Here is a 26081-nt window from a genome sequence, read left to right on the forward strand (position 1 = left end):
CACGGTGCACATAGATAGATTCCTCCCTTCTCCCGAAAGGGATGAATCGCTTGCAGCTTCTTTGAGTTCCATCGATGTACTTTTCCCCATCAATTTCCAAGCCTGTTTCGGCATTCGGTTAACTTGTTATTAGTAGAAAAAGTACTAAAAAAAGTGAGTATAGCTATCAAAGGCAACTCACTAAGGTTGATTGGGACAACTAATTAACGCTCTCCTTCCCGAGCCACTTTTTTCGGCGTTTTGTCCTCGCTTACCAATTTTTTTTCAAGAAATAAATACGAACATAGATGCTCACAAATGCGGACCGTTCCTTCTTGTAGTCAATAAAAGATTTGGCTTATTCTCTCTACGACACACATCGAGCAAGCGAAGTACTGACACTTTTGGTTTTGCTTGAGCCGATCAAATTTTGCTGGAATAAAAAGGTGTATACCCATTATTAGACTGAATGAGGTAAGCTGAAGCCGCAAAACAAGGTCATGAAATATCGGTTGCTTGAGCCGATCAAATTTTGCTAGCAGGAAGGGGTGTAGACCCATTAGACTGAATGAGACAAGCTTAAGCTGCAGAATAAGGTCACGAAATATCGGTTGCTGGAGCCAATCAAATTTTGATAGCAGAAAAGGGTCTGGATCCATTAGAGTGAATGAGATAAGTTGAAGCCGCAAAACAAGGTCACAAAGTATCAGTTGCTTCGGCCGATCAAATTTTGCTTGCAGAAAGGGGTGTAGACCCATTAGACTGAACGAGACAAGCTTAAGCTGCAAAATAAGGTCACGAAATATCGGTTGCTGGAGCCAATCAAATTTTGATAGCAGAAAAGGGTCTGGATCCATTAGAGTGAATGAGATAAGCTGAAGCCGCAAAACAAGGTCACAAAGTATCAGTTGCTTCGGCCGATCAAATTTTGCTCGCAGAAAGGGGTGTAGACCCATTAGACTGAATGAGGCAAGCTTAAGCCGCAAAACAATGTCACGAAATATGGGTTGCTTGAGCCAATCAAATTTTGACAGCAGAAAGGCGCGTAGATCCATTAGACTGAATGTGATAAGTTGAGGCCGCAAAACAACGTCATGAAATAAGGGTTGCTTGAGCCGACCAAATGTTGATAGTAGAAAGGGGCGTAGATCCATTAGACTGAATGTGATAAGTTGAGGCCGCAAAACAAGGTCCCGACGTATCAGTTGCTTGAGCCGACCAAATTTTGCCAGCAGAAAGGGGTGTAGAGCCATTAGACTGAATGAGGTAAGCTTAAGTCGCAAAACAAGGTCACAAAATATCAGTTGCTTGAGTCGATCAAACTTTGATAGCAGAAAGGGGTGTAGATACACTAGACTGGATGAGGTAAGTTCAAGCCCCAAAACAAGGTCATGAAATATTGGTTGCCTGAGCGGATCAAAATTTGCTAACAAAAAGGGGTGTAGATTCATTAGACCGAATGAGGTAAGCTGATGTCGCAAAACAAGGTCATGACATATTACAATGCCAGGAGATGGAGTCCCTCAAAGTACCGAGCAGTCATGGAGATATACAACCACAACTCGATCTCACAGGTCGGAGATGTGATGTGCCGATCAAAGGAAATGCAGTGAAGGGCATGGATGGGGGACACTTGCACTTATGATCATTATACTAGTTACCGCTCCTTCAAAAATTACAAATATATAGTCCCTTCATTCATAATGTAGTGCATATATATTTTTAAAAAAGTCAAACTTTACAAACTTTGATCAAGTTTCTAGAGAGAACTATTTATATCTACAATACAAAATATATAAAAATACGAAACTATGTCTTATTATAAGTCTAATGATGTGAATGTTTTATCCACAAACTTGATCAAAGTTTATGTGGTTTGATTTTTCAAAAAATCTACCTGCACTACATTATCGAACGGAGAGAGTATAACATTTCAGTTTATTTTCATTAAGACTGCATGGTACACTTCAGCATGCCCACCACCCACACCAACTTTAGTCAATTGTATTTATATGATTAACGGAAAAGCTTCCATTATCTCGAGAAAACTAATATACACCTATAATTCTATAAAAATAACGTGTTACTCGTTTGAGGACGACCTAGGCCCCATGTATGCACGATTTCGTTGGACCAATCTAATCAGTCATACTCCTAGTATAACTATTATTTAAGTCAAATTGATACAGCTATACTATTATTCAAGTAGAAACAGACTCAGAAATATCTATCCACGCCGATCCACACTTGCCGGCTCACCCCAACACACAAGACATGTTCGTTCGATCGAGCTCTCTCCATCACATCGTCTGTCAAAGTCCATCCATGGCCTGTCACTGTGTCACACAAAGAATTTCGTCTCCTTCGGCCGCCGATCGATCGGTGGCCGAGGACGTGAAGACGACGACGGGGGTGGCGTCGCATTCTGAGATACTACTACGGCGCGACCGCTGCTGCCGATGAGTGCACGCTGACGGTGACGCGCGCTATATCTGTAGCTGTAGCTTTTCGAGGTGCGGTGCGGCCTGGCGGTGATGCTTGGAACCTTCGTGTTCTATCGTCCACGTGCGTGCCGGCGCCGCTGACCTGAGCGGCCCTCCCGCCGGCGGCACTAGCACCGGTCGGTCGGTCGGTCGATCCATCAGTTGGCTAGCCGCGCATGCGCCCTCCACTCGGGCCATGTGTATATAAGCTAGCCACACCCACGCTGCAAAGCACATACATTCACTCGCCAGTCACCGGCAACTCGCACGCGTCTTGAGGAGCTTGCTGGCTGCTCACGCGTCTTCAGCACAGCACAGAGAGAAAGAGAGAGTAGATAGCATGGCGTCCAGGGAGGTCAGAGTCCAGATGGCGGGGGTACTGGACGGCAAGCCGAGGTGTGGTCCGTCCCCGGAAACGCTTCTCGTTCGTGTCCCCTCGCGGGCCACCGGCGGCGCGGCCGTGGCTTCTCACGCTGACACGCCGTGCTCTGTCTCCTTCAGCGTGCCGGGCTCGCCGTCGGGTCTCCACCTCGCGCAGCTTGGCATGCCGCCGTGCGTCCGCGGAAACGGCGCCGACGTGGGCGCTACTCGGGTGCCGCCGAGCGAGTCGAAGGTCGAGCTGGTTCACCACCCAGCCGTGCCGCAGTTGCTGAAGCAGGCCCGGCACCACTCGCAGCCGTCCTTGGTGGTCAGAGTCGGCGGCGAGGTGCCGACGGTGCTGCGGAGCGACAGCACGCGGGAGCGAGACCGGCGGTTTGACCACTTCAAGACGTTCTCTGGCCGCCTTGAGCGCCAGCTCTCCAGCCTCCGCGGGGTGCCACAGGATATCGACGTCGAACAAGGTGCAGCGTCAAAGATCTCAGAGGAGGACACAGACGAGGACGATGAAGTGCCCACTGCCGACCGCTACTTCGCCGCGCTCGAAGGCCCCGAGCTTGAGACCCTTCGTGTACGTACCACGTAACCGTGTCACGTACACCGATCTCAGAGGAGCTCTAGAAAATTTTTCACCATTACATTCTTTGTGTCTAATGACCTCATGAACATGCAGTCGACAGAGGTGGCGGTGCTTCCTAAGGACGAGACATGGCCGTTCCTGCTCCGGTTCCCCATCAGCGCCTTTGGGATGTGCCTTGGCGTGAGCAGCCAGGCCATGCTCTGGAAGACCCTGCAGACGGAGCCTTCCACCAAGTTTCTTCACGTGCACCCGGTCGTCAACCACGTCCTCTGGTGGGTCTCCGTCGCACTCATGGGGGTCGTCTCAATCACCTACCTCTTGAAGATCGTCTTCTACTTCGAGGCCGTCCGCCGTGAGTTCCATCACCCGGTGCGCGTCAACTTCTTCTTCGCGCCATGGATCGCCTGCCTCTTCCTCGTCAAGGGTTTGCCACATCCGGTGTGGGAGATCCACCACGCCGTCTGGTATGTGCTCATGGCTCCCATCTTGTGCCTCGACCTTAAAATCTACGGACAATGGATGTCTAGCGGCGAGCGACGCCTCTCTAAGGTGGCTAACCCATCCAACCACCTTGCCGTCGTCGGCAACTTCGTCGGTGCGCTGCTAGGCGCCAGGATGGGACTCCGGGAGCTGCCCATCTTCTTCTTTGCTGTCGGGTTGGCCCACTATGTCGTGCTCTTCGTCACTCTCTATCAGCGGCTCCCGACCAACGTGCAACTCCCCAAGGAGCTCCACCCAGTGTTCTTCCTTTTCGTTGCCGCACCTAGCGTTGCATCCATGGCGTGGACAAGGATCTCTGGCGAGTTCAACAATGGTGCTAAGCTCCTTTACTTTGTCTCACTATTCCTCTATGTGTCGCTGGTGGTACGCGTCAACCTCTTTCGGGGGTTTAGGTTCTCCCTGTCATGGTGGGCATACACATTCCCGATGACGAGTGTGGCCTTGGCGACAGTGTTGTATGCATCGGAGGTAGACAACATGCTGACACGGGCACTGGCAGTCGGATTGTCAGGAATCGCTGTTGTCACAGTCACCAGCGTCCTAGCCACCACCATGTACCATGCCTTCGTGCGCAAGGACCTCTTCCCCAACGACGTATCCATCGCCATCACACGGCGAAGGCCCAAGTTTAGCAAGATCCTCGCGCACCTTCGATCGTCGGGCTCTGATGTAATGGAGCTTGTTCTCTCCATCCCAAATTTCAGTTCCAATTCCAAGCAGGGCGCATACTCCGATGATGCCGGCTCCAACTCCAGGATGAGCGGGAGTGTCGGCGAGTCTCCAGTGGCGCACGGGCATCGAAGAACAGAGTGTTAGACGGTCGGTGCAAGACATGGTGCATGTACGCACGGCTAGCTTATGTTGATTAGTAGTACTTGTATAGAGTTCTTTATATTTTTTTCTTCATTATTTTTCTTCTTTGCGGACTTGCAGCACATAGTTGCAAATTAGGACTGCACTGACGTAACATTTTTCCACCTTCAAGTTCACCGTGGATTTACCTTTTCCACACAAGCTACTAGTACTAAGTACGTACAAGAAAGGTGTAAATGATGTACGTCCACAGGTGTTAGTCGATGTGCATTCACATATCCTTGTGTAACCTTTTTCCACCCTCAAGTCAAATTCGGCATGGGTTTACCTTTTTCATGAAAGCTACTAGTACTCTCTCCGGTCCTAAATACAATTCTTTTAGAGATTTCAAATGGAGTAAAATAAGTGAATCTACACTATAAAATGTGTTTGTATACAGCTGTACGTTATCCCAATTGGAATATCTAAAAAACTTATATTTAGAAATGGAGGGAGTACTAATTGTGTATACTTGATGTGTTTTTGCTGGTGTTTTTTCTTTCAGAGTACGTCAAAGTGTACCATATTTTAACAAATAATATAAAAATTATACGTAGCAAAAATAATATCATCAGAAACTATGTTTAACTATGAATTCAATGACATAATTTTTCATGACATGAATTAACATTTTAATAGTTAAATTATGATCAAACTTTGACATAAAATACGAAGAGGACCAATAAACCAAGATAGAGATACTCAACTTTTTGACTGCACCACATTGCGCTCGTCCGTTTGACTGCACCACACTGCACTCGTCCGGTGCACTCTCCGCGTACACGCCGCGTAGTAGCACGCAGCACGGCACATTATTGCTTGGAAAGCACATCGATGGATCTCCGAGAAGCTGCATGCTATTCATTCAATAATGCTCTAGGCCGGTAAAAGTTCGTACCTTGGATTCCTTTTGAAAAAAGGAATCAAGTAATGAGTGTAATGTACGTACGGTCAAAGGTACTCACATTCGAGTTGGTTCTAGGCCAGGTTCATGGGCACATACGAGGAAGGGTTTACTTGACTTGACGATCCCATAGCTACTGGTTAGCTAAGACTGCCTAAACGGTATGATGTATGTTAAATAGTCATTTTTTATGATAGATAAAAACACCAGGGTCTTAAAACTTGCGCTCAGCGATCAGTTTGTAGCATAAATTTGTAAAAAACGTGATTGTAGTCTGTGCGGGCATGCAAATACGGTCACATCTTTCATATGCGGGTGTATCCGGCTCTTGTGTGGCAAGCCAACTTGGCTAGGGCCCACTGTCGGCGGCCGGTAGCGGCTAAGGAGCAATGCACACATGTTTTTTTTACAGAAACACCCTCAGATTTATTTAACTTTGTACGTAGCCCCGGTGGGTCCCATCTGTCAGTCTGCAATCTTTCACTAATAATAAAGCACGGATTGACTTTGTCGAGTTCACCGTCACAATACGCTTTTTCTTGTAGGTTTACGCTTTCACTTTGAAATTAAAACATATACGCGAGGTGGTACTAAAACTGTTCCGTTCGCTGCTGGTAATTGTTTTGGAGCGTACGTCGCTGTCCGTTTTGCAAAAACATCCCCCTGTTTCTGAGAAATTAACCCGCAGTGCTACTTAAAGTGTAGATAACGTTTCGTTTGTTTTGCAAAAAACACCCTGCCTTCACTGAACCGCCGTGCACGCCCGGCTGCTTGTCGCCGGCATCGACGCCACAGAAGCCAAGGCAGGGGATGCGTCGTGGCGGACGTCGGCGCCACCTGAGCCCAGGAATGGGGCGAGGTGTCTTGGCTGGCGTTGTAGAGTGCGGCGTACCGAGGCGTCGCGGCGGGCGTTGAAGAGCGCGGTGGACCGAGGCGTCGCGGTGGAGGATGATGAGGCGGCCGGCGTGCTCTCTTGGGGCGAGGCGTCGCGGCGGGTTGTGGCGAGCGCGGCCAGCAGTGGCGGAACGCGCGCGGGGCTACAAGGGGGAAACGGCAGAGGCGGGGCGCGGCAGCGGCGGCGTTGCAGGCTGGCGGGCCAGGGCGAGCGCATGCGGCTAGGTGCGAGTGAAGCCGCGACAGACGGTAGCGAGGCAACGAGCGGGAGCGAGCGGCGGCGCTGACTGGCGAGCGAGAGGCGTGGACAGGTCACAGCGGTAACAGCAAAGCAGCCGCGGCAGCTAAACAACGAGCTTCAGTACGTCTGAATTTTCAGTTCAGTGACGTGATTTGAATGGACGCCCGAACACAACAGCGAGGCCAGCTTCAGTTCTCTCAATCTTCAGTTCCGTGTCGTGATTTGGATGGAATTGGAGACCGTGTCCTTCTTCAACATAAATCAATTTCCAATGTAGTCGAGTTCGAGTCTCTGTTCTTCTCCAACGCAAAAGCATGTAGTGCCCGACCCGGATTGGACCGGCACCCCTCCTGCCCCGATGTTCGGCGGCGCTGCGAAAATGGAGCCCAAGTCAAGTCGGGTCAGAAAGTCTCTGTCGTGTCCTGATGGAGCACGCTATCAAGGGGTGCTGGACATGAACTCTATATGAACCGCCCTGCTTTGCTGCATAAAGAGGCCTCGCACCTCTGCGGAAGCATCTAATCTAGCCATCGTACAATATTGCCGTTCTACGAACTTCGTCGGAAAACCGATCACCCAATCTTGCTGTTGTACCAACTTCGTCGAACGACGCTCCACCTGAGGTATGCCGTACAATCAGCCTCATATATATCATATATGCACCCGACCGTCGAAGGAAGTGCTTATTTTGCATGTATGAAAGTTTCTGATTCAACAAACAAATGATCATTTTCAATTTTGTTATTCCTGCTGGTTTTTTATGAAGTATGAAGCATCCAAACAACAATATGATGATGATGATGCAGAATTTAAAGATAGGGTTCAACAAGCTTGATCTTCATATTAGATACAGAGCCTGGAAAGATCGTGGTCTTCTCATTCTCTTCTAAGCGGTATAAACACTACAGGGAGGGAGCAGAAGTCAGCAGGGATGAATTTGACCATGTTTACAAGCTCTTAGATTACATCTTGAAGAAAAGGCAGTCTTAGTTTCTAGGGCATAAAATTGATGGAGACTACTACCAAATTGCCACTGTTCCAATTTGAAAAGCATACAAGAATCTAATTACGCCATGTTTCAGTCTATTAGTTTATTATTCAGTCAATGCAATCTGTCACTGTTACTTTCATGGCCCCTTGTCTGCAAGGAACAAGGGAGATTTAGAATTCTATATCTATTTCTGAAGTGCCTTGGGATGGTTGGTTGCTTCATTAGGCAGGAGGCAGAAGCTGGAGCGACAGCCGTGGTACCGTGGAAGTGGGGTGACATGGAGGCAGAGTTGGTCAGTGCGAAGTTGTGCGAAGCGAAGCCAGGCTGCGCAGATAAGCAGGCCGAGAGCGAAGGCGGTCGGGTGCCACAAATGGAGGCACTGGGATAGGGTGGTGAGGTGAAGAGGACGGGGTCGAGAGCAGCTACAGCGCTTGCATATGTCCCCTCCGTTGTTTTTTCACCAAGCCTACATAAAATCTATCAAATTATTCAGGGTAAGATAGCTGAATACATCTACCTCTGGTTAATTTTATTTGTTAACATGCAAGTACTTTGTTCAGCTGATCGGGTCTTCTTTTACTTCTGTTCCGGTGCTGTCCTGATGCATCTATCAACATGGGTTATAAACTGAATTATCAACAAGTATGGTGTTAGCCATTGTTACCGTGCTCTAAAACTATGCAATAGTGATCTCAAAGAACCATAAATATCCAACATAGTGGTGGACTTTCGCATTTTGTGTTTTTGTTATGACTTTCCTTTGAATAATTTGTTAATTTTCTAATTATCAATCATTCCTTACCAGCACTATCAGATTACGATTCACTATAGAATATTTGATTGAAGATCTCAATGGTGGCAATTATTTACATAATAGTCGTTCAGCTCCTGCTTTCTGATAACTATATAGGAAATTTGATTGAAGATATAATTGATGCCAATTCTAGGTACAATTGTTCAGCTCCTGCTTTCTGACCCATCAAATATTTTGGTATGCATTTATTTTCCCCTCATTAGACAGATGCTTGCTGCCATTGGATTTACGTTGACATCGTTCTTTATTTCACAAAAGTGATTGCTTCATCAGATTCACATAAAAAGAAATTGCACAACTACACCTCAAGATGGCAATGGGGATGAAACCCACCGGGTTTTGCTTGCCCAAACCCATCCCACGAGAAAATCGCAAACCCGTCCCCGTCCCCATCAACGTGCGCGGGGTTAAATTTTTGCGTGTCCCCTAAACCCGTCGGGTTTTCTAAACCCACGGGGAACCCGCCCCCACGAGCAGTCAATGAAAACAATAACATTTGAAAGAAAAACATGAGCATATTACAGCAACAGACGACGACTAGGGACTTATGTATAGGTTTAGGTGTTGTGTTGTGCGGGAGAGAGAGGCTTGAAGAGCGAGCGACAGTGCAGCAACCGAGCGAGGGGTTGGTTTGTACTCCAGGGACTCGACGCTGTCAAGATGGATCGGTGCATGCTAAAAAACGTATTTTGACGGGTTTTGTCGGGTTTCGGGTTCGGTAGTACTTAAACGGGTTTAAACCCACGAAACATGCCGGGTTTTATAACGTACCCACGAGTAGCCCCACGGGGATAGAAACTCTCCCATCCCCGTCCCCTAATAGGGTAGAAACCCGCGGGGACGCGGGTTTCGGGGGCCCATTGCCATCTTGAACTGCACCATGGCTGTCCAGTATATGAAGGATGCTCTGGTTCTGATATCTGATGCAGATGCAGTCACAGTTTCAGCAGAATTAGTTTTCATGGCGACAAGGAACTAATTCTTGCATTTCTATGGAATATGTTCATTCATATGCAGGTTAATCTAAATATTTCGTTCAGTATCCCATTACTCATTTTGAAGTTTTATACTGTTATATTTCACCTTTCGTTTGTACTAAAGAGGTGGAGTAATGGACTAACTTTGTTTCACTCACTTAATAGGCAGCATTACAGTAGATATGTTGTAATTCTCAGCATTATGTTCTTCCCTCGGTCTAAATAGTTACTATTACTAATTATTATATTCTTTCCTCAGTCTAATTAGTTAGTGTTAGTTGCCTAAATCAGAAGGGCTACGGTAGCGAATTTATACTTACTAAGCAAGTTTATTCTTTGGGCTTTTGGTCATTTAAAAATTGCTAATGCATTTCTTTAACCCACTCAATTTTGGCGTTTTCTCAAACCCATTGCAACGCACGGGCTCTTTTGCTAGTGTAAATAAATTAGCCTAGAAAAACGGCACGCGTGGGAGCTCGAACTAAAGACATAGTGCAAGGGCTGCGGGCGCCCTAAACACCCTTCCTGACGATACTTGGTGTACATTTATGAAATATATTGAATTAAAAATGTGTAAATTTTCAAAATTACCTAATTAAAAACATTTAATAATTATGAACATTTAAATAATATTTACAAAATTACTATGTAATTTAAGAAATTCACTTGACTCAAGAACTATTCATGAATAATTTCAGACACGTGTAGTTTTAAAAACTATTTATGTATTATTTAAAGAAAATCGTATTAATAAAAAAATATAAATGATATATAAAATTATTTATGTAGTTTTAGAAAGTTTTAAGTATTAATAAAAATATTAACATAATTTAAAAATTCAAAATAAAAGTTCATATAATTTTAAAAATGTTCACATTTTAAAAAAAACTTATGTAGAATATAAAAGTGTTCATGTTTTAAGACATTTCTATGTTGTTTAAAAAGTACTTGCACTTTTATTAGTGTGATTTAATAAAAAAATTGATAAATGGAAGACTGTGATATGCTATTCCATCATTGCTCAAAACCAAGGTTATCATTGACAGCAGCACTCTCAGACTTACCTTTGCTTAAATTTTATTTACCGAAAAAGGCTGTCATCCCGCTTTGTATTTAAAGCACCAACCAAATTACAACCAGTCATAGAACATACCCTACGCACCAAAGACAAGATATAATGGTGCTAAGAAGTATTCAACACACCGAAAACAACTCCAAGTAAACAATAGATATACACTATGCGTCACTAGAAAGTCGATGAAGAACTCAACCAGGAAACAATCCACTGAGAAGAGACTAAGCTGCAAGCCGTCGATCTATCAGCCACAAGGCGGTGCCTTCAAGAAGGATACGCCACTGGAGTGCCACCAAATTCGGATCCAAAGGACCAAGATTTTCATCCAGTGCACCTTGGAGGACTAGGAGCAACCACAACGGAGCCTTAAAGAAGAAGGCGACATCCATGGGCGCCACCTTGGTAAGGACACTCTTCCTCTAATTAGCTTGCGTCACAGTCATCGATCGACAAGCACCAACCATCATGCCATCCACGTGGCCATGGAGACTAGCCCACACCTGAGCCGCGAGCTCAGCCCATCAGCACCACGGCTCCCACCACCAGGGCCGCGGCCTAGAGTCCAGATCACCAAGTGGCCAACCATGGGTCTAGGCCAAGCTCGACTGACATGCCCCAACAATAGACGGAAACCTAATAGACCCCCTATAACACGCCGATCCTTAAAATTTTCGCGGTTCTACAGTTCCTTGAGCAAAAAACGACCCGACTAGACTCCTTATCGGACCCAAGCGCGTACTGTTTTTTACAATGCCCCTAAAATTCAACCGCTGGACCGCTATTTTTACCGCTCCGCGGGCGTGATAGGGGTCGCAACCATTTTACCACGACCGCCGCGACTCGCGAAATTCTACCACTATTAATCGCCGCTAGCAATGAATCCGCGCTAATTTTGCCGCGCCGCCGCCAGATCCGCCGCCGCCGCCGCGACTCATGAAATTCCACCACTATTAATCGCCGCCGGCAATGAATCCGCGCCGATTTCGCCACGCCGCCGCCATATCTGCCACCGCCGTGCCCAGATGTGGCGCGGGATGTGGTCCAGCGGCAGCGGAGGTGCTTCTCCCGACAGCGGCGACGACGACAATGAAGACCCGGAGCGCAAGCGTTGCGTTGCCGCTGATGCGGTGCGAAAGCGCTCGGCCCGATGGTACACCAACCGCATGCTCGAGGTCCCGGCTGTACCTGGAGAGCTCCATTGAGCTCCGTTTTTGGCTTCTTCTGGGGTAGGGCGGCATTGCGATGTACAATACGTTTGCAATGTATCGATGAAGAATCTATCTATTTAGCATTGTGTTCTTCATTTCGTCCTCAAAACATTCTTTTTCTTCAAATTTTACCGTTTCAATTGAGGACTCTGTTCGTCCGCAGTCGATTTCGCCACTCAAACAACGGAAATCTTGCACTTTATCCGTGGTATAAAGGTCGCGGCTTTAAGGGATGTGCTAAAGATGCTCTTAGATAGCAAAGAGCACGCATTCACTTTCCTCTTTTGGGTTTGGGCTTACCGGATAGTAGCCATGAAACCAGGTTTTTGTGTCCCGTGTCTATTAGTTTCAGCTTCCATACCGTATGAAATACGTTCTGTACCGTATGCCTCTAAGCTAACTTTACAAATTCTTCTCTCAATAAAACCTCTACAAAAATCTCTCTTGTTGCTGAATGAAAGTCTCAGATATGCCAACTTAATAATGTATATATATAATCATTTAAATTTTTTTATTGCTACTTGGACCAGAGACAGATCATGGTTCATTCTCTAAAGAAACGTGCGATGAACAGTAATGATCGCTGTTGATTGATGTCGATGATGTACATATTTATATCTCTGGAAGAGACACGTCGCACAAGCGCGACGTTTTACAAGAGATGGGATCGACGGGCGTGTCCGTTACAACAGGACGTGACCCATCGGGAGAGAAAACCACATGTCGGTTTGCTAACAGAGATTTCCATTAATTAAACCAATTAATTAATCCTAACACTCCCCCTAATCTCTGCTCCAATTATTCTTGTAAACATTATCATCAACATCTTGGTCATCATCATCATGATCAGTCTCCTCCAAAAACCCTGTAGGAAAAATATGAGGAGGTATATACAATATGCCATCAAAAACTCTTATCAGAAACCTAGTGGAAAAATAAGGAGAAACTGATATATCACAATGCCTGCATTATTATTGCCTCATTAAAAACCTTCCATAAGAAACCATTTAGGAAAAACTTATAAAGAAAAAGAGTGCAATATCAAAGATCCGAGGATCACAAACAAATTATCATTCAGAGAGACACTCCCCCTGAAATTTGCAAGTCCCGAAGTCGATTTATACCAATTCTGATGATGTACTTCTCAAATAAAGAACTTGGTAATGACTTTGTAAACAAACGTTTGAAAAATATTTATTTCCCCAGTTTCCTGTAACTCATGGGGATAAAATAATTTAGGAGAAATATGCATTGTAATATTACTCTTTATATAACCTGTCTGCATCTGTGTAATACATGCAGCATTATCTTCATAGATAATAGTGGGTGATTCCAATGATCCAATCCCACTTGAACTTTCAATAAAGTTAATCATTTTGTGAAGCCATGCACATTCATATGATGCTTCAAACAAAGCAATAATATTAGAATGATTCGTGGATGTAGCCACCAGAGTTTGTTTTGTTGACTTCCAAAAAAAGGCCATACCTCCACTCAAGAAGACAAAACCAGTCTGTGATCTGGCATTATGGGATCAGATAGGTATCCAGCATCACAATATCCCACAATGGTCTTATCTTGATTTTTCCAATAGAATAAACCAAGATCTTTGGTGCCTTGAAGATATCTGAAAATGTTCTTCACACCAACCCAATGCCTCTTTGTTGGTGATGCACTGAATCTAGCCAATAAATTTACTGCAAATGATATATCAGGCCTGGTGCAGTTTCCTAGATACATTAGTGCTCCAATAGCACTGAGGTAAGGAAACGCAGGTCCTAATACCTCTTCATCATCACCCTTAGGTCTAAATGGGTCTTTATCTCTATCAAGAGATCTAACAACCATTGGTGTTTTCGATGGATATGCTTTATCCATATTAAATTTCTCAAGAATCTTTTGGATATAAGCAGACTGATGAACAAGTATTCCTGAAGGAAGATGTTAAGTTGTAAGCCCAAACAAAATTTAGTCTTATCCAGATCTTTCATCTCAAACTCCGTCTTAAGATGATTACTTGCCTCATGTATTTCTTGTGTAGTCCCAATGATATTCAGATCACCCACACACACAGAAATAATGCAAAATCCATTCTTAGATTTCTTAATAAACACACATGGGCAATCACTGTTGTTTGAGTAACCCTTCTGAAGAAGGAATATACTCAGTCGGTTATGCCACATTCTTTCCGACTGCTTCAAGCCATACAATGACTTCTGAAGCTTTACACAATACATGTTGCGATTAGCCTTTGGATTCGGAAGCTCTATTCCATCGGGAACTTTCATATAAATATCCGAATCCAGTGACCCATATAAATATGCAGTCACAACATCCATCAGTTGGATAGACAAATTCATTTTCACTACCAGTGATATTAAATATCGGAACATTGTTCCACTCATAATAGGAGAATATGTTTTATCATAATCGATGCCGGGTCTCTACGTGAACCCCTATGCTACAAGCCTCACCTTATATCTCACCACCTCATTGTTCTCATTCCTCTTACGAATGAAAACCCAATTTGCTCTCACAGGGAACACATGCTGAGGAGTGGGTATTACTGCAGTAAATACCCCTCTTTTTATGAGCGAGCGCAATTCATTCTCAATTGTTGCGTTCCATTTGGACCAGTCTGAGTGCTTCATGCACTCTGCCATGGCCTTAGGTTCTCGATCCAAATCACGGCCTTCTGCAATTCTAGAGGCAAAATAAATGTCGATAACTATAGTCTTTCTATTGTATAATTCTCCTAAATCAACATAATTAATGGATATCTCATCAATACCTTTTGATCCTTCGTGATTTCCCTCAACAATTGGATCAAGGTCTTCCGATGTCCCAACACCAAAATTTGTGTGCACACTCGTGCTGGGTTCTAGATGTCCAACATCCTTCAGGTGTCCTTCAACCCTAGGTTGAATATCAACATTTTGTTGACTTCCATTTACTTCAGGATTCCTCATTCCCCTTTGACGCTTCTGCAAAGCTTTGTCCTTTGTGTCCAGATTCCTCCCCCTCTTGGGTGGCCGAGTAGATCTATGGGTCAAATCTACTCTCTCTTGCACATTCATAGATGGAACATTTGATTTTGCGTCACCTTTATAATCGGTAAATGCATCTGGCTGATTATTTGCAATATTTTGCAAATTTATAATCTTCTGAACCTCCAGTTCAGACCCATTCGTACGTGGATCTAATGACTGGATGCCTTTCACATCCCAATCTATTTCTCGGCATTCTTTGTGGTTATTCTCTCCCCCTAATGCCGGAAAATTGTCCTCATCAAAAATGCAATCAGCGTACCGGGCTGTAAATAAATCCCCTGTCAGGGGTTCCAGGTACTTAATGATTGTCGGAGAATTGTACCCCACACAGATCCCCATTCGTCTATGAGGGCCCATCGATGTACGCTGCGGTGGTGAGATCGGTACATATAGCGCGCAACCAAATTGCCGCATCTGGAAATACTTGGCTGGTTTCCACGTACTAACTGCAACAGGGAGACTGTATGATATGCAGTTGTTCGAATTTGTATCAATTCTGCAGCATGTAAAACTGCATGACCCCAACATGAAGCTGGAAGATTACTTTTCTGCAGGAGCGGTCTTGCTATTAACTTGATCCTCTTGATAAGTGATTCCGCAAGACCACTCTGGGTATGTACATAAGGTACTAAGTGCTCCACAGAAATGCCCAAAGCTAGGCAGCAATCGTTAAATGCTTGTGAACTAAATTGTGTAGCATTGTCCATTCTGATGGTTTTTATCCTATGCTCAGGATGATTTGCTCTCAATTTAATGATCTGAGCAATTAGTTTTGCAAAAGAATGGTTCCTTGTTGACAGTAGACACACATTTGACCATCTTATTGATGCATCAATAAGGACCATGAAATATCTGAATGGTCTAGATAACGGTTGTATTGGACCACAAATATCTCCTTGAATGCGTTCAAGGAAATCAAGTGGCTCATCCTTTAATTTCACATAAGATGGCCTTGTGATCAATTTCCCAGTTGCACATGATGTGCATACAAAATCCGATGATTTTGGGAACTTTCTATCCGTTATGTTGTGTCCAACAGAACCATCAATAATTTTTCTCATCATCCCAATACCAGGATGACCCAGGCGACCATGCCAAATCTTGAACTTATCAAGATTCTGAAAAACTATCTTGTACGCCATATGCGTCTCTGGTTTAATGTATGTATAATACAACCCAGAAGATAGAGAAGGCAAATTCTCAAGGACTTCCTTTTGAAATCCCTTTTGCTGAGTTATGAGTAGGCATTCATCCCCACTCTCTTCATTAGTTTCCACATGGAAACCATTTTTGCGGATATCCTTAAAACTCAGCAAGGTACTAGTAGAATCTAGATACAGTCGAGCATCCTGGATTAAATATTTAGTGCCCATAGGGAGTGTAACTGTAGCTTGACTAGAACCAACAATTACCATGTCTCGACCAGTAATTGTCATGACACTTCCATTACTCTTCATGAGTGTTTGGAAATACTTGATCTCCCTAAGTATCGTGTTAGTAGATATGCACTATCCACTAAACACATTTCCTTCTCCATTGTATTATTCATTGAAGTTCTATAGAGTAAAAGAACAAAGTTCAGTATATAATCAAACTCTTATAGAATCAATACATACATTACAAACTATATATGTCTTGTACTTATTACAAGCCCTATGTCACACGACATAGCTAACACATTATGTCTAAGGACATAACTTATTTTACAACACATGTAATATGTCTAATAACATCATTACAATACTTAGACAAATGAGACTAAATCTGGTCTCCATATATGTCAGTAGAACCAAATTCTGCTAGCATGTAATCGACATCTAGTATTGGATCTTCCACTTGCTAATTCTGCTCCTGGTTGTCCATGTTCAGAGAATCATCTCGAGAACCATCAACCGTAGGGGTACCATCTTCATTTCCAGTGAAGTGTGCTTCATACTGGTTCCCCTGAGCCTTCTTGCCCTTTCCAAGTGACTGTTGGTACAATTCCACCAAATGCTTCGAAGTGTCACACTTCTTTGCAATGTGCTCCTTGCAACCACATCTGAAGCAACCAGTGTTGGTAGCCCTTTCATTCTTCTTAAAAGAACCTTTGCCCTTTTGGACTCCATACTTATTCTGCTTCTCATTACGCTTCCACTTTCCATTGAATGTCCTACGGTTGTTTTTGGAACCATTGAACTTTTGAGTATTCTTAGAGTTGAAGTGTGATTCTGGCAGAGGCATCGTTCCTGTTGGACGAGCCAAATTGTTCTTCTCAAGAAGCTCATTGTGCTTCTCTGCCTGAAGCAGCGAGTAAATCAACTCAGAATACTTCTTATACTTTTGCTGACGATACTGTTCAGCAAGTATCCTCATAGAAGGATGGAAAGTAGAAAGCGTCTTTTCAATAAGATCAGCACCAGAAACTGCACTATTGCAGAATCTCAACTTGGAGTTGATCTTATGAACAACAAAATTGTATATGCAGCTACAGACTTAGAGTCTTGGAATCAGACTAGCGCCCATTCCCGTTGTGCTTCAGGCAACATCACCGCCCTTTGTTGATCATACCTCTCCTTTAAGGAGTTCCAGAGTGTCAAAGGGCTCTCCTCCATCAGATACTCTTTCTTTAGGTCAGGGTGAAGATGATGTCGAATGAAGTGCAACGCTGAATACCTTATTATGTCTGTTATGGATGCAATCCCTTGGGCAGGTGTGGTTATAGCGGAATTGAGTCCCTTGGCCGTCAAATTGATTTTGACATCCATTGCCCATGTCAAATAGTTGGAACCATCGACGGCAAGTTCAGCAAATTCTTTTTTAGATATGTCAGCCATATCTTGCATGCAATCATCATGCTTATTAATTTACTCTCATAGCAAATTAATTGTGTTGTAAATAAAACAATGCATGTATATAGATCAACATATAGCAATTGCCAAATTGCCGGAACATATACATTGACATACATTGTGCTTGTACAATACAGTAATACACACTAATTACTGAACAATACAATATAGTTAAAAAACAGAAAAAGAAAAATGAAAAAAGTAGTCCTGGGTCGCAAACAGGAAGACCCAAACCAGTAGCACAGCCAACTGCTACAGAACGAGGCTTAGGTCGCGGCCCATCAAGCCTTTCAGCCCAACAGGCCCGGCACCGCTTTAGTGCTTAATAAAAGCGGTTGAAACAGTGTGATGAACAGTAATGATCGCTGTTGATTGATGTCGATGATGTACATATTTATATATCTGGAAGAGACACGTTGCACAGGCACAACGTTTTACAAGAGATGGAATCGACGTGCATGTCTGTTACAATAGGACGTGACCCATCGGGAGAGAAAACCGCATGTCGGTTTGCTAATAGAGATTTCCATTAATTAAACCAATTAATTAATCCTAACACGTTCCACAGATCAAAACACTTACTTACATAGTTGAAGATATAGATTGATAGACACGTTCCGCCCTTGAACTTGACTCCAAAATCCATGTTGTTTTGCTTGCCGAAAGATGAACTACACTGAGAACAAAGGCTGATATCATTGCACTTGCGAGGCTAGCAAACAGGTGTCACTTGCTCCATGATTTTTCGTTTTGAAAGCACTGGTTCTATGGTTATCTCTACGGATCTGGAGAATCCAAGATTTAGTATGTCAGATACGATTTTCCTTCGTTCGTCTTCCACTTGACACAAGCACGTGACACCACCGCACCCTGAATACTCGCATTGCTCAAGCAAGTGTATCCTCTTCAAACACACGGCATGCGTCCTGATGAGCCTGATGTAATGCATTACGTCCAAATCCTTACTAATTCCATATGATTTTATCTCCAGAGAAATCAAGTTGTGGTGCTCAAATTTAGGTCTTTCCCCTGCCAAGATGAACTTGTCTGGAGCGTCATGTGTAAAGCAGCGATGAGTTAGCTACACCAGAGGAAAAAAAGTAATATTATTTAGTTTTTTTAATAAAAGAGCCGTCAAAGCCCTCTTATTTCCATTAAAGAAAACAGTATTCTACATATATATAAGTCAAGCAAATAAACCTCATAAGTATTTATTGTATGAAGATAAGATTTATGGATGCAGGCATTAGAAGATGCAGACGACATGTGTTAGAATCAATCTTGATATTTGTATCAGCATGTTTGTTTCTGTTAGGCATGTAGCATAGGTTACAGAGTTATTGGTCGGCAAAGCTTCAATGGAGACGTGTGGAGAAGGCGAGATGCCAAGCCGTCGTGCGATACAGCGAGCACAGCGAGATGCCGACGCGGCGCGAGGCTGCGGTGCTGCATGAGGCGGCACATACGTGTGATACGGCAAGCGCGTGAGAGGTTGGAGCCGGACCGGCTAAGCACTTAGTTGGAGCCATGTGATTTGCTTAGTTTGTTAGCTGCATGAAACTAGTTAGTTGTGTGGGCGTGCAAGCCCCTGGCAAGGTCATGTGTGGCCGTTATGGGGTGCAGCGCAAGTGCGAGACTGGTGCATGTAGATAGGAATCAGTTAGCAGCCAGGTCGTCTGAGCTAGTGGCCGGTGTGGCGTGAGTGCATGCATGCATGGCTGTTAGTGGAGAAGTGTGGCCGCTGGATGCGTGCGTCTCTGACCCTATATAAGAGATGTAAACCGTGTTGTTTCTTTGAGCCAAGAGAATAGAAAGAGAAGAAAAGGCTGGTAGTGTGAGGGTCCGGCCACCAAATTTCTTGCGCCTCCATTGTTGTATATGTGAGCTGTGAGAGCCAGCCACCGAGGTAGAAGAAGAAGAGGCGGCGCTGCGGGAGGCGGCGCCAACAGCATGATGGTTTGACTTGTCAGAAATAAATTTATAGTAGAAAGGAAAATCAATATGGGTACCTTACTTGAAAGGTTGCTCAGGAAAGGCGCAGCGTCTAGAACAGAAATAATCCAGGCCATGTTGAGGATATCTATGTAGCAAAGAGAAACATCTGTGAGGTTATTGAAGGCCGGAGAGAGCAATGCTGGATTATGAATGTAGCATTGCAGATGCTGTGCCGAGAGGCTTATGGCACGAAGGAGAGGAACAGAGCTGAACCGCATGCTCTGGACCAACGTCAAGTCATCGCACAGAAGGCGGTCAAGTTTCGGGAGTCTGGTCAGCTCGACACCGTGGAAGAAGCAGTCATGGAGTTCCAAGGCCAAGAGCGACGAGTTGGGAGCGTCGATTTCCAATTTCTCCACAAAGGAGTCCAAACATCTGCAGCTGGTCAAGGAGAGGAGCTCTAGGCCGTGGCAAGCGTCAAGGAGACCGGTGATCTCCGAGCTGGTGGCGAAGACGAACTCGTGCAGGGTGATGTTGGTGAGCCGGGCGAAGGCGGTGGGGAAGGCCGCCAAGAACGATGCAAGGTGTCGATCGTACTCGCCGAACTCAACATCGTATGCAGTCCTCAAGGTGAGCTCAAGGCGGTCGGTAGTGGTGGCGGTGATGGCGTCGCCGATGGAGAGCAGGCACGGGTCTACTTCCACAAGGTAGAAGGCGAGGCGCAAGCTCGTCCGGTGACGGGTGGGCAGCAGAAACCACATTATGGATTTGGTGTACGTGGCCATGACACAATCCACCGAGAACCACGAGCGACGGTGCGGTACAAGGGTGGCGATGTCCATGTCGAGATCGGGGAGCATGCACGGGAGGCGCCTCCATCGCCTCGCCACGGCGCTCGCCCTGACCGCCGTGCGTAGGTCGAGGCATTGGAGTATGTCGAGGAGGACGTCGTCGGGTAGAGAGCTGATCCTGTCGCCGCCGCCGTCGGCGTCACCGCAATTCATCACTCGTGTACGGCCATCGTCCTTGATGTCTAAACATGGCTGATCCCTCTCCATGAAGGCACGCCGGCTTGGCCTAGTTGCAACCGAGATTACACCACTAGTAGAAAAAGGGTCATTTATTCCGATTGGTAAGGCTCATCTGTCCCGGTTGGCGAACCGGGACTAGAGGGTCGTTACTAACGTCTTAGGCCTTCAGTCCCGGTTCTTACACGAACCGGGACAGATGGGTCTCCACGTGGCCGCTGCGGCAAGCCCAGGCAAGAGGGCCTTTGGTTCCGGTTGGTGGCATCAACCGGGACCAAAAGACATCCACGCGTGAGCAGCTAGCAGGAGCTGTGGTTTTTGTTTTTTTGAAAGAGGGTGGTTTAGGGGCTTTGGGGGTTAATTCAGGTTGTTAGCTAGCTAATAGAGAGAAGTGTCCTCTCTTATCTCCGTGCTTGGTTTACCATCGCTACTACTATGCCTAAATATAGCTTAGATTGAAGTGAAGGCAATATGTGGTGCATGTCGAAAATAATACTAATCCTAACTTGATCAAGTTTGGATTGTACTACTTTCGACATGCACCACATGCATGTTTGCCTTCACTTCAATCCAATCCATGTTCATTTCACCCACTGATATATAATAACTCTTCATGCTCGCATCATGCATCATTATAATAACAAGTCCTACTAATCATCATCATACAACTTCTACTCGTTATTAATAACAAGTCATACGATCATCATCCTCATAGTCATCGAACCAACCCTATTTAATTATTCTTAGCACATGATCATCAGCATTAGGTAGGACCTAAATACCCTCTTTAAGGTAAAATAGCATAAAACAATATAGACCCCGACTCTTGATTATGGAGAATGGAGATCATCCTGTCTCCAATTCTTGCGCCTCGCTTCCTTTTGCTTCCAAGAACCTCCTTATGACTGTCCATACATTTTTTCCATTGTTTGATTAGCATGTCTCCACTTCTTTTAGAAACCGGTATGGACAGTTCAGATTCGTAGGATGGCCTGGATATATGTTCAAAACATCAAGGCTACCATTCTGATACATCAAATGAGGCACACAATCCATCGGGATTCTCTGTTGAAAAACATAGTAATAACTTCATAGTTAGCAATGATATACTAGTTTTAGAAGTATGCAAAAGATATACGGATGTCGCAATAGTAAAAAATCTTACCAGGGTATCTTCACGGTAGTTACCGTGGTTCAACACGTGCACTAGTGGTACGCATTGACCATAATGTTGAGGAGTTTGATTGTAGATATTATAATTCTCAATATCAGTATAAAATGCGATTAGATGATTTTCTCCTTATAAGTTAATTCGGAGACATTGGTGTAGTAGATTTTGTCTACCATCTTCCGCACACTCTTTGAAGAATGAAAATAAGCTGTCAACTATTTTGAAATAAACAATATAAATTAGTTAATAACTATGTTTGAGAAACTCACATAGTGGTAGAACTGGAGGCGTATCAACAAGGACCCAAATGTCCATATTGTCTTGCTCGATTTCAGGATCACCAAGATCCATGGTGACAAGCATATCCTCATGAAAACCATACATCTTGCAAAGTGCTTCCCATTTTTTGCAACCAAAATGGGTTAAGCTCTCAGAATTGTATAGTTTTACTTCGAAATCCATACCATGATGGATCCTTAGGTGAATTTTCTTTGTTTCCATCCTTTCATGGTCTTCAAAACCCATCCTCTCCAAGACATAGCGTCTTGCATGGCATGGGATAAGCTAGTCGAATTGTAAAAGATGAAAATTACACGTTGAAATAGTTGAAGTCATGCTTAATTACGAAAAAAATACTTGTCGTCGTTGCGTACCATTTCAACATCGATGGTCTCCTCGAGCTTAATGCTGAAGCGCCGATCTTCGTCTAGGTGAGGCCTGTCGCACAGACCTTGGTCGTCGTGGCACCAGTCGCACTCCCCCGGGAGACTTTCGTTGTCCGAGTACGACATTTCTTATGTTCATAATTCAAATATTAAACTTTTACAATTAGTCAAATGCATACGCCTTGCATAGTGCTCTCCAATTTTAGCATTCAAAGTAGGACTAGTTTTCCAATTTGAGCATTCAATAAGCAAAACTAAATCGTAAAATAAAGTAGTATTCAAATTAGCATGCATTCAATTATAAGCAAAACTACATCATCTCTTGTGTTCATACATCGTCGAATATTATCACTAATACACCTCGAATACTATCATATATATAGCATCACTAATACAGCTAGAACCACAGCGCCTGACGGGTATCGGCGCGGGCGGTGGACACCCAAAGATAAGGAACCATCACAGGATCATAACTCCAGTGAGATCCTTGAAGAACCCGCCCTCCAACGCAACCATGTAGCGACGGACGTGCTCGTCCTCCTCGCTGACACGGTAACGTACCACCTCCGCGGTGTTCGGAAGTCTCGACACCGTCACTGGCCCACGCGACCGTCACCAAACAAGGATCGCGTCAACGACGAGCTCGCTCCTCACCAACCTACGCCCCCCGGAAGGTAGCACCTCCCAATACCAGCCCGGCGGAGCCCAGTCCCGGACATGGCCCCTTTGATCAAGTCGGCCTCCTCCGCTGGGTCGATGACAAGGATGCGGGATAGGCATCGTCGACGTTGATGCGGGAATAATTGCTTGAACTAAAAAAATAAACTAGTTCTATTAATTTTCTTGCTAAAAATAAACTACTTCTATAGTAAAACAAAGTAGTTTTATTAAATCAACTAGTTCAACTACTAAGCACTTACTATAAATAAAATAAAGTAGTACCTATTTCTATAGTAAAATAAAGTAGTTTTATTAAATCAACTAGTTCAACTGCTAAACACTTACTATAAATAAAATAAAGTACTACTTACTAAAAATAAACTACTTCTATAGTAAAATAAAGTAGTTTTTATTAAATCAACTAGTTCAACTACTAAGCACTTACTATAAATAAAGTAAAGTAGTACTTACTAAAAATAAACTACTTCTATAGTAAAATAAAGTAGTTTTATTAAATCAACTAGTTCAACTACTAAGCACTTACTATATATAAAGTAAAGAAGTACTTACTAAAAATAAACTACTTCTATAGTAAAATAAAGTAGTTTTATTAAATCAACTAGTTCAACTACTAAGCACTTACTATAAATAAAATAAAGTAGTACTTACTAAAAGTAAACTAGTTTAACTAGTTCTATTATTTATCGATCCCCCCCCCCCCACTCATGTCAAAGTTATTAGGGAGGGGGTATATCGACAACGACATACCCGATAAAAAATAAGAAGAGGAAGAAGAAGAAAAAAAAGGAGAAGATCGAAGAAAAAAAAAGAAAAAAAGAAGAAGAAGAAAGGAATAGAGTCTTCTCCTCTATTCCTTTCTTCTCCTCCTCTTTTTTCTTGTTCTTTTTTCATCTTCTTATTTATTTCTCCACTTCTTCCTCTCCTCTTCTTCTCCTTCTTCCTCTTCTTATTTTCCTTTTTCCTCTCCTTCCTTTTCTTCTAATATGAACATATACATAAATAACTTTGATCCTACACAAATTTCCTATACATACACAATATTTTCATCTCGTCTCCACAAAACACATCTCATCTCATCTCATCCAAAAATAATTCTTTGCATATGAACATAAAAAATATCTATACACATCAATCCATCCATCCATCAAAATGCAGCGAGCAGGGGAGGGGTGGCGGCGGCAGCGCGTGTTGGAAATATGCCCTAGAGGCAATAATAAAATGGTTATTATTATATTTCTTTGTTCATGATAATTGTCTATTGTTCATGCTATAATTGTGTTATCCGGAAATCGTAATACATGTGTGAATACACAGACCACAACACGTCCCTAGTGAGCCTCTAGTTGACTAGCTCGTTGATCAAAGGATAGTCATGGTTTCCTGACTATGGACATTAGATGTCATTGATAACGGGATCACATCATTAGGAGAATGATGTGATGGACAAGACCCAATCCTAAGCTTAGCTCAAAGATCGTGTAGTTCGTTTGCTGTAGCTTTTCTGAATGTCAAGTATCATTTCCTTAGACCATGAGATTGTGCAACTCCCGGATACCGTAGGAGTACCTTGGGTGTGCCAAACGTCACAACGTAACTGGGTGACTATAAAGGTACATTACAGGTATCTCCGAAAGTGTCTGTTGGGTTGGCACGAATCGAGACTGGGATTTGTCACTCCGTATGACGAAGAGGTATCTCTGGGCCCACTCGGTAATGCATCATCATAATGAGCTCAATGTGATCAAGTGGCTGATCACGGGATCATGCATTACGCTACGAGTAAAGTGACTTGCCGGTAACGAGACTGAACAAGGTATTGGGATACCGACGATCGAGTCTCGGGCAAGTAACGTACCGATTGACAAAGGGAATTGTATACGGATTGATTGAATCCTCAACATCGTGGTTCATCCGATGAGATCATCATGGAGCATGTGGGAGCCAACATGGGTATCCAGATCCCGCTGTTGGTTATTGACGGGAGAGGCTTCTCGGTCATGTCTGCATGTCTCCCGAACCCGTAGGGTCTACACACTTAAGGTTCGGTGACGCTAGGGTTGTAGAGATATTAGCACACGGTAACCCGAAAGTTGTTCGGAGTCCCGAATGAGATCCCGGACGTCACGAGGAGTTCCGGAATGGTCCGAAGGTAAAGATTCATATATAGGAAGTCCAGTTTCGGCCATCGGGAAGGTTTCGGGGGTCACCGGGATTGTACCGGGACCACCGGAAGGGTCCCGGGGGTCCACTGGGTGGGGCCACCTATCCCGGAGGGCCCCATGGGCTGAAGTGGGAGGGGAACCAGCCCCTAGTGGGCTGGTGCACCCCCCTTGGGCCTCCCCCTGCGCCTAGGGTTGGAAACACTAGGGGTGGGGGGCGCCATCCTTGCCTTGGGGGGCAAGGCACCCCCTTTGGCCGCCGCCCCCCCTAGGAGATTGGATCTCCTAGGGCCGGCGCCCCCCTAGGCACCCTATATATAGTGGGGGGAGGGAGGGCTGCGCACCCAAGCCCCTGGCCTCTCCCTCTCCCTCTCCCTCCCGTGACACTCCTCCGTCTCCCAGCGCTTGGCGAAGCCCTGCCGAGATCACCGTTGCTTACACCACCACGCCGTCGTGCTGCTGGATCTTCATCAACCTCTCCTTCCCCCTTGCTGGATCAAGTTGGAGGAGACGTCTTCCCAACCGTACGTGTGTTGAACGCGGAGGTGCTGTCCGTTCGGCACTTGGTCATCGGTGATTTGAATCACGTCGAGTACGACTCCATCAACCCCGTTCTCTTGAACGCTTCCGCTCGTGATCTACAAGGGTATGTAGGTGCACTCCGCTTTCCCTCGTTGATAGATG

The 26081-nt window shown here is 44.5% G+C and overlaps 1 protein-coding gene across 1 annotated transcript; it reads left to right on the top strand.

Annotated features, from left to right (window-relative positions):
- The first annotated feature begins 2688 nt into the window (after window positions 1-2688).
- LOC125540129 (S-type anion channel SLAH2-like) lies at window positions 2689-5075 on the top strand. The gene is made up of 2 exons (XM_048703721.2): window positions 2689-3411; window positions 3514-5075. The coding sequence occupies exons 1-2, from the start codon at window positions 2803-2805 to the stop codon at window positions 4735-4737; spliced, it is 1833 nt and encodes a 610-aa protein (XP_048559678.2). The 5' UTR covers window positions 2689-2802; the 3' UTR covers window positions 4738-5075.
- The last annotated feature ends 21006 nt before the right edge of the window (window positions 5076-26081 follow it).

This window comes from Triticum urartu, chromosome 1A (genome assembly GCF_056163025.1).
Source record: "Triticum urartu cultivar PI428250 chromosome 1A, HENAU_Tu73, whole genome shotgun sequence".
In the NCBI taxonomy this organism is placed as follows: Eukaryota; Viridiplantae; Streptophyta; class Magnoliopsida; order Poales; family Poaceae; genus Triticum; species Triticum urartu.

What these genes read in the sequence shown, in the direction of transcription:
- LOC125540129 (XM_048703721.2), top strand. Translation starts at nt 2,803, where the DNA reads ATGGCGTCCAGGGAGGTCAGAGTCCAGATGGCGGGGGTACTGGACGGC. An exon ending in CCGAGCTTGAGACCCTTCGT is followed by an intron (nt 3,412 to 3,513) that starts GTACGTACCACG and finishes ATGAACATGCAG; the next exon opens with TCGACAGAGGTGGCGGTGCT.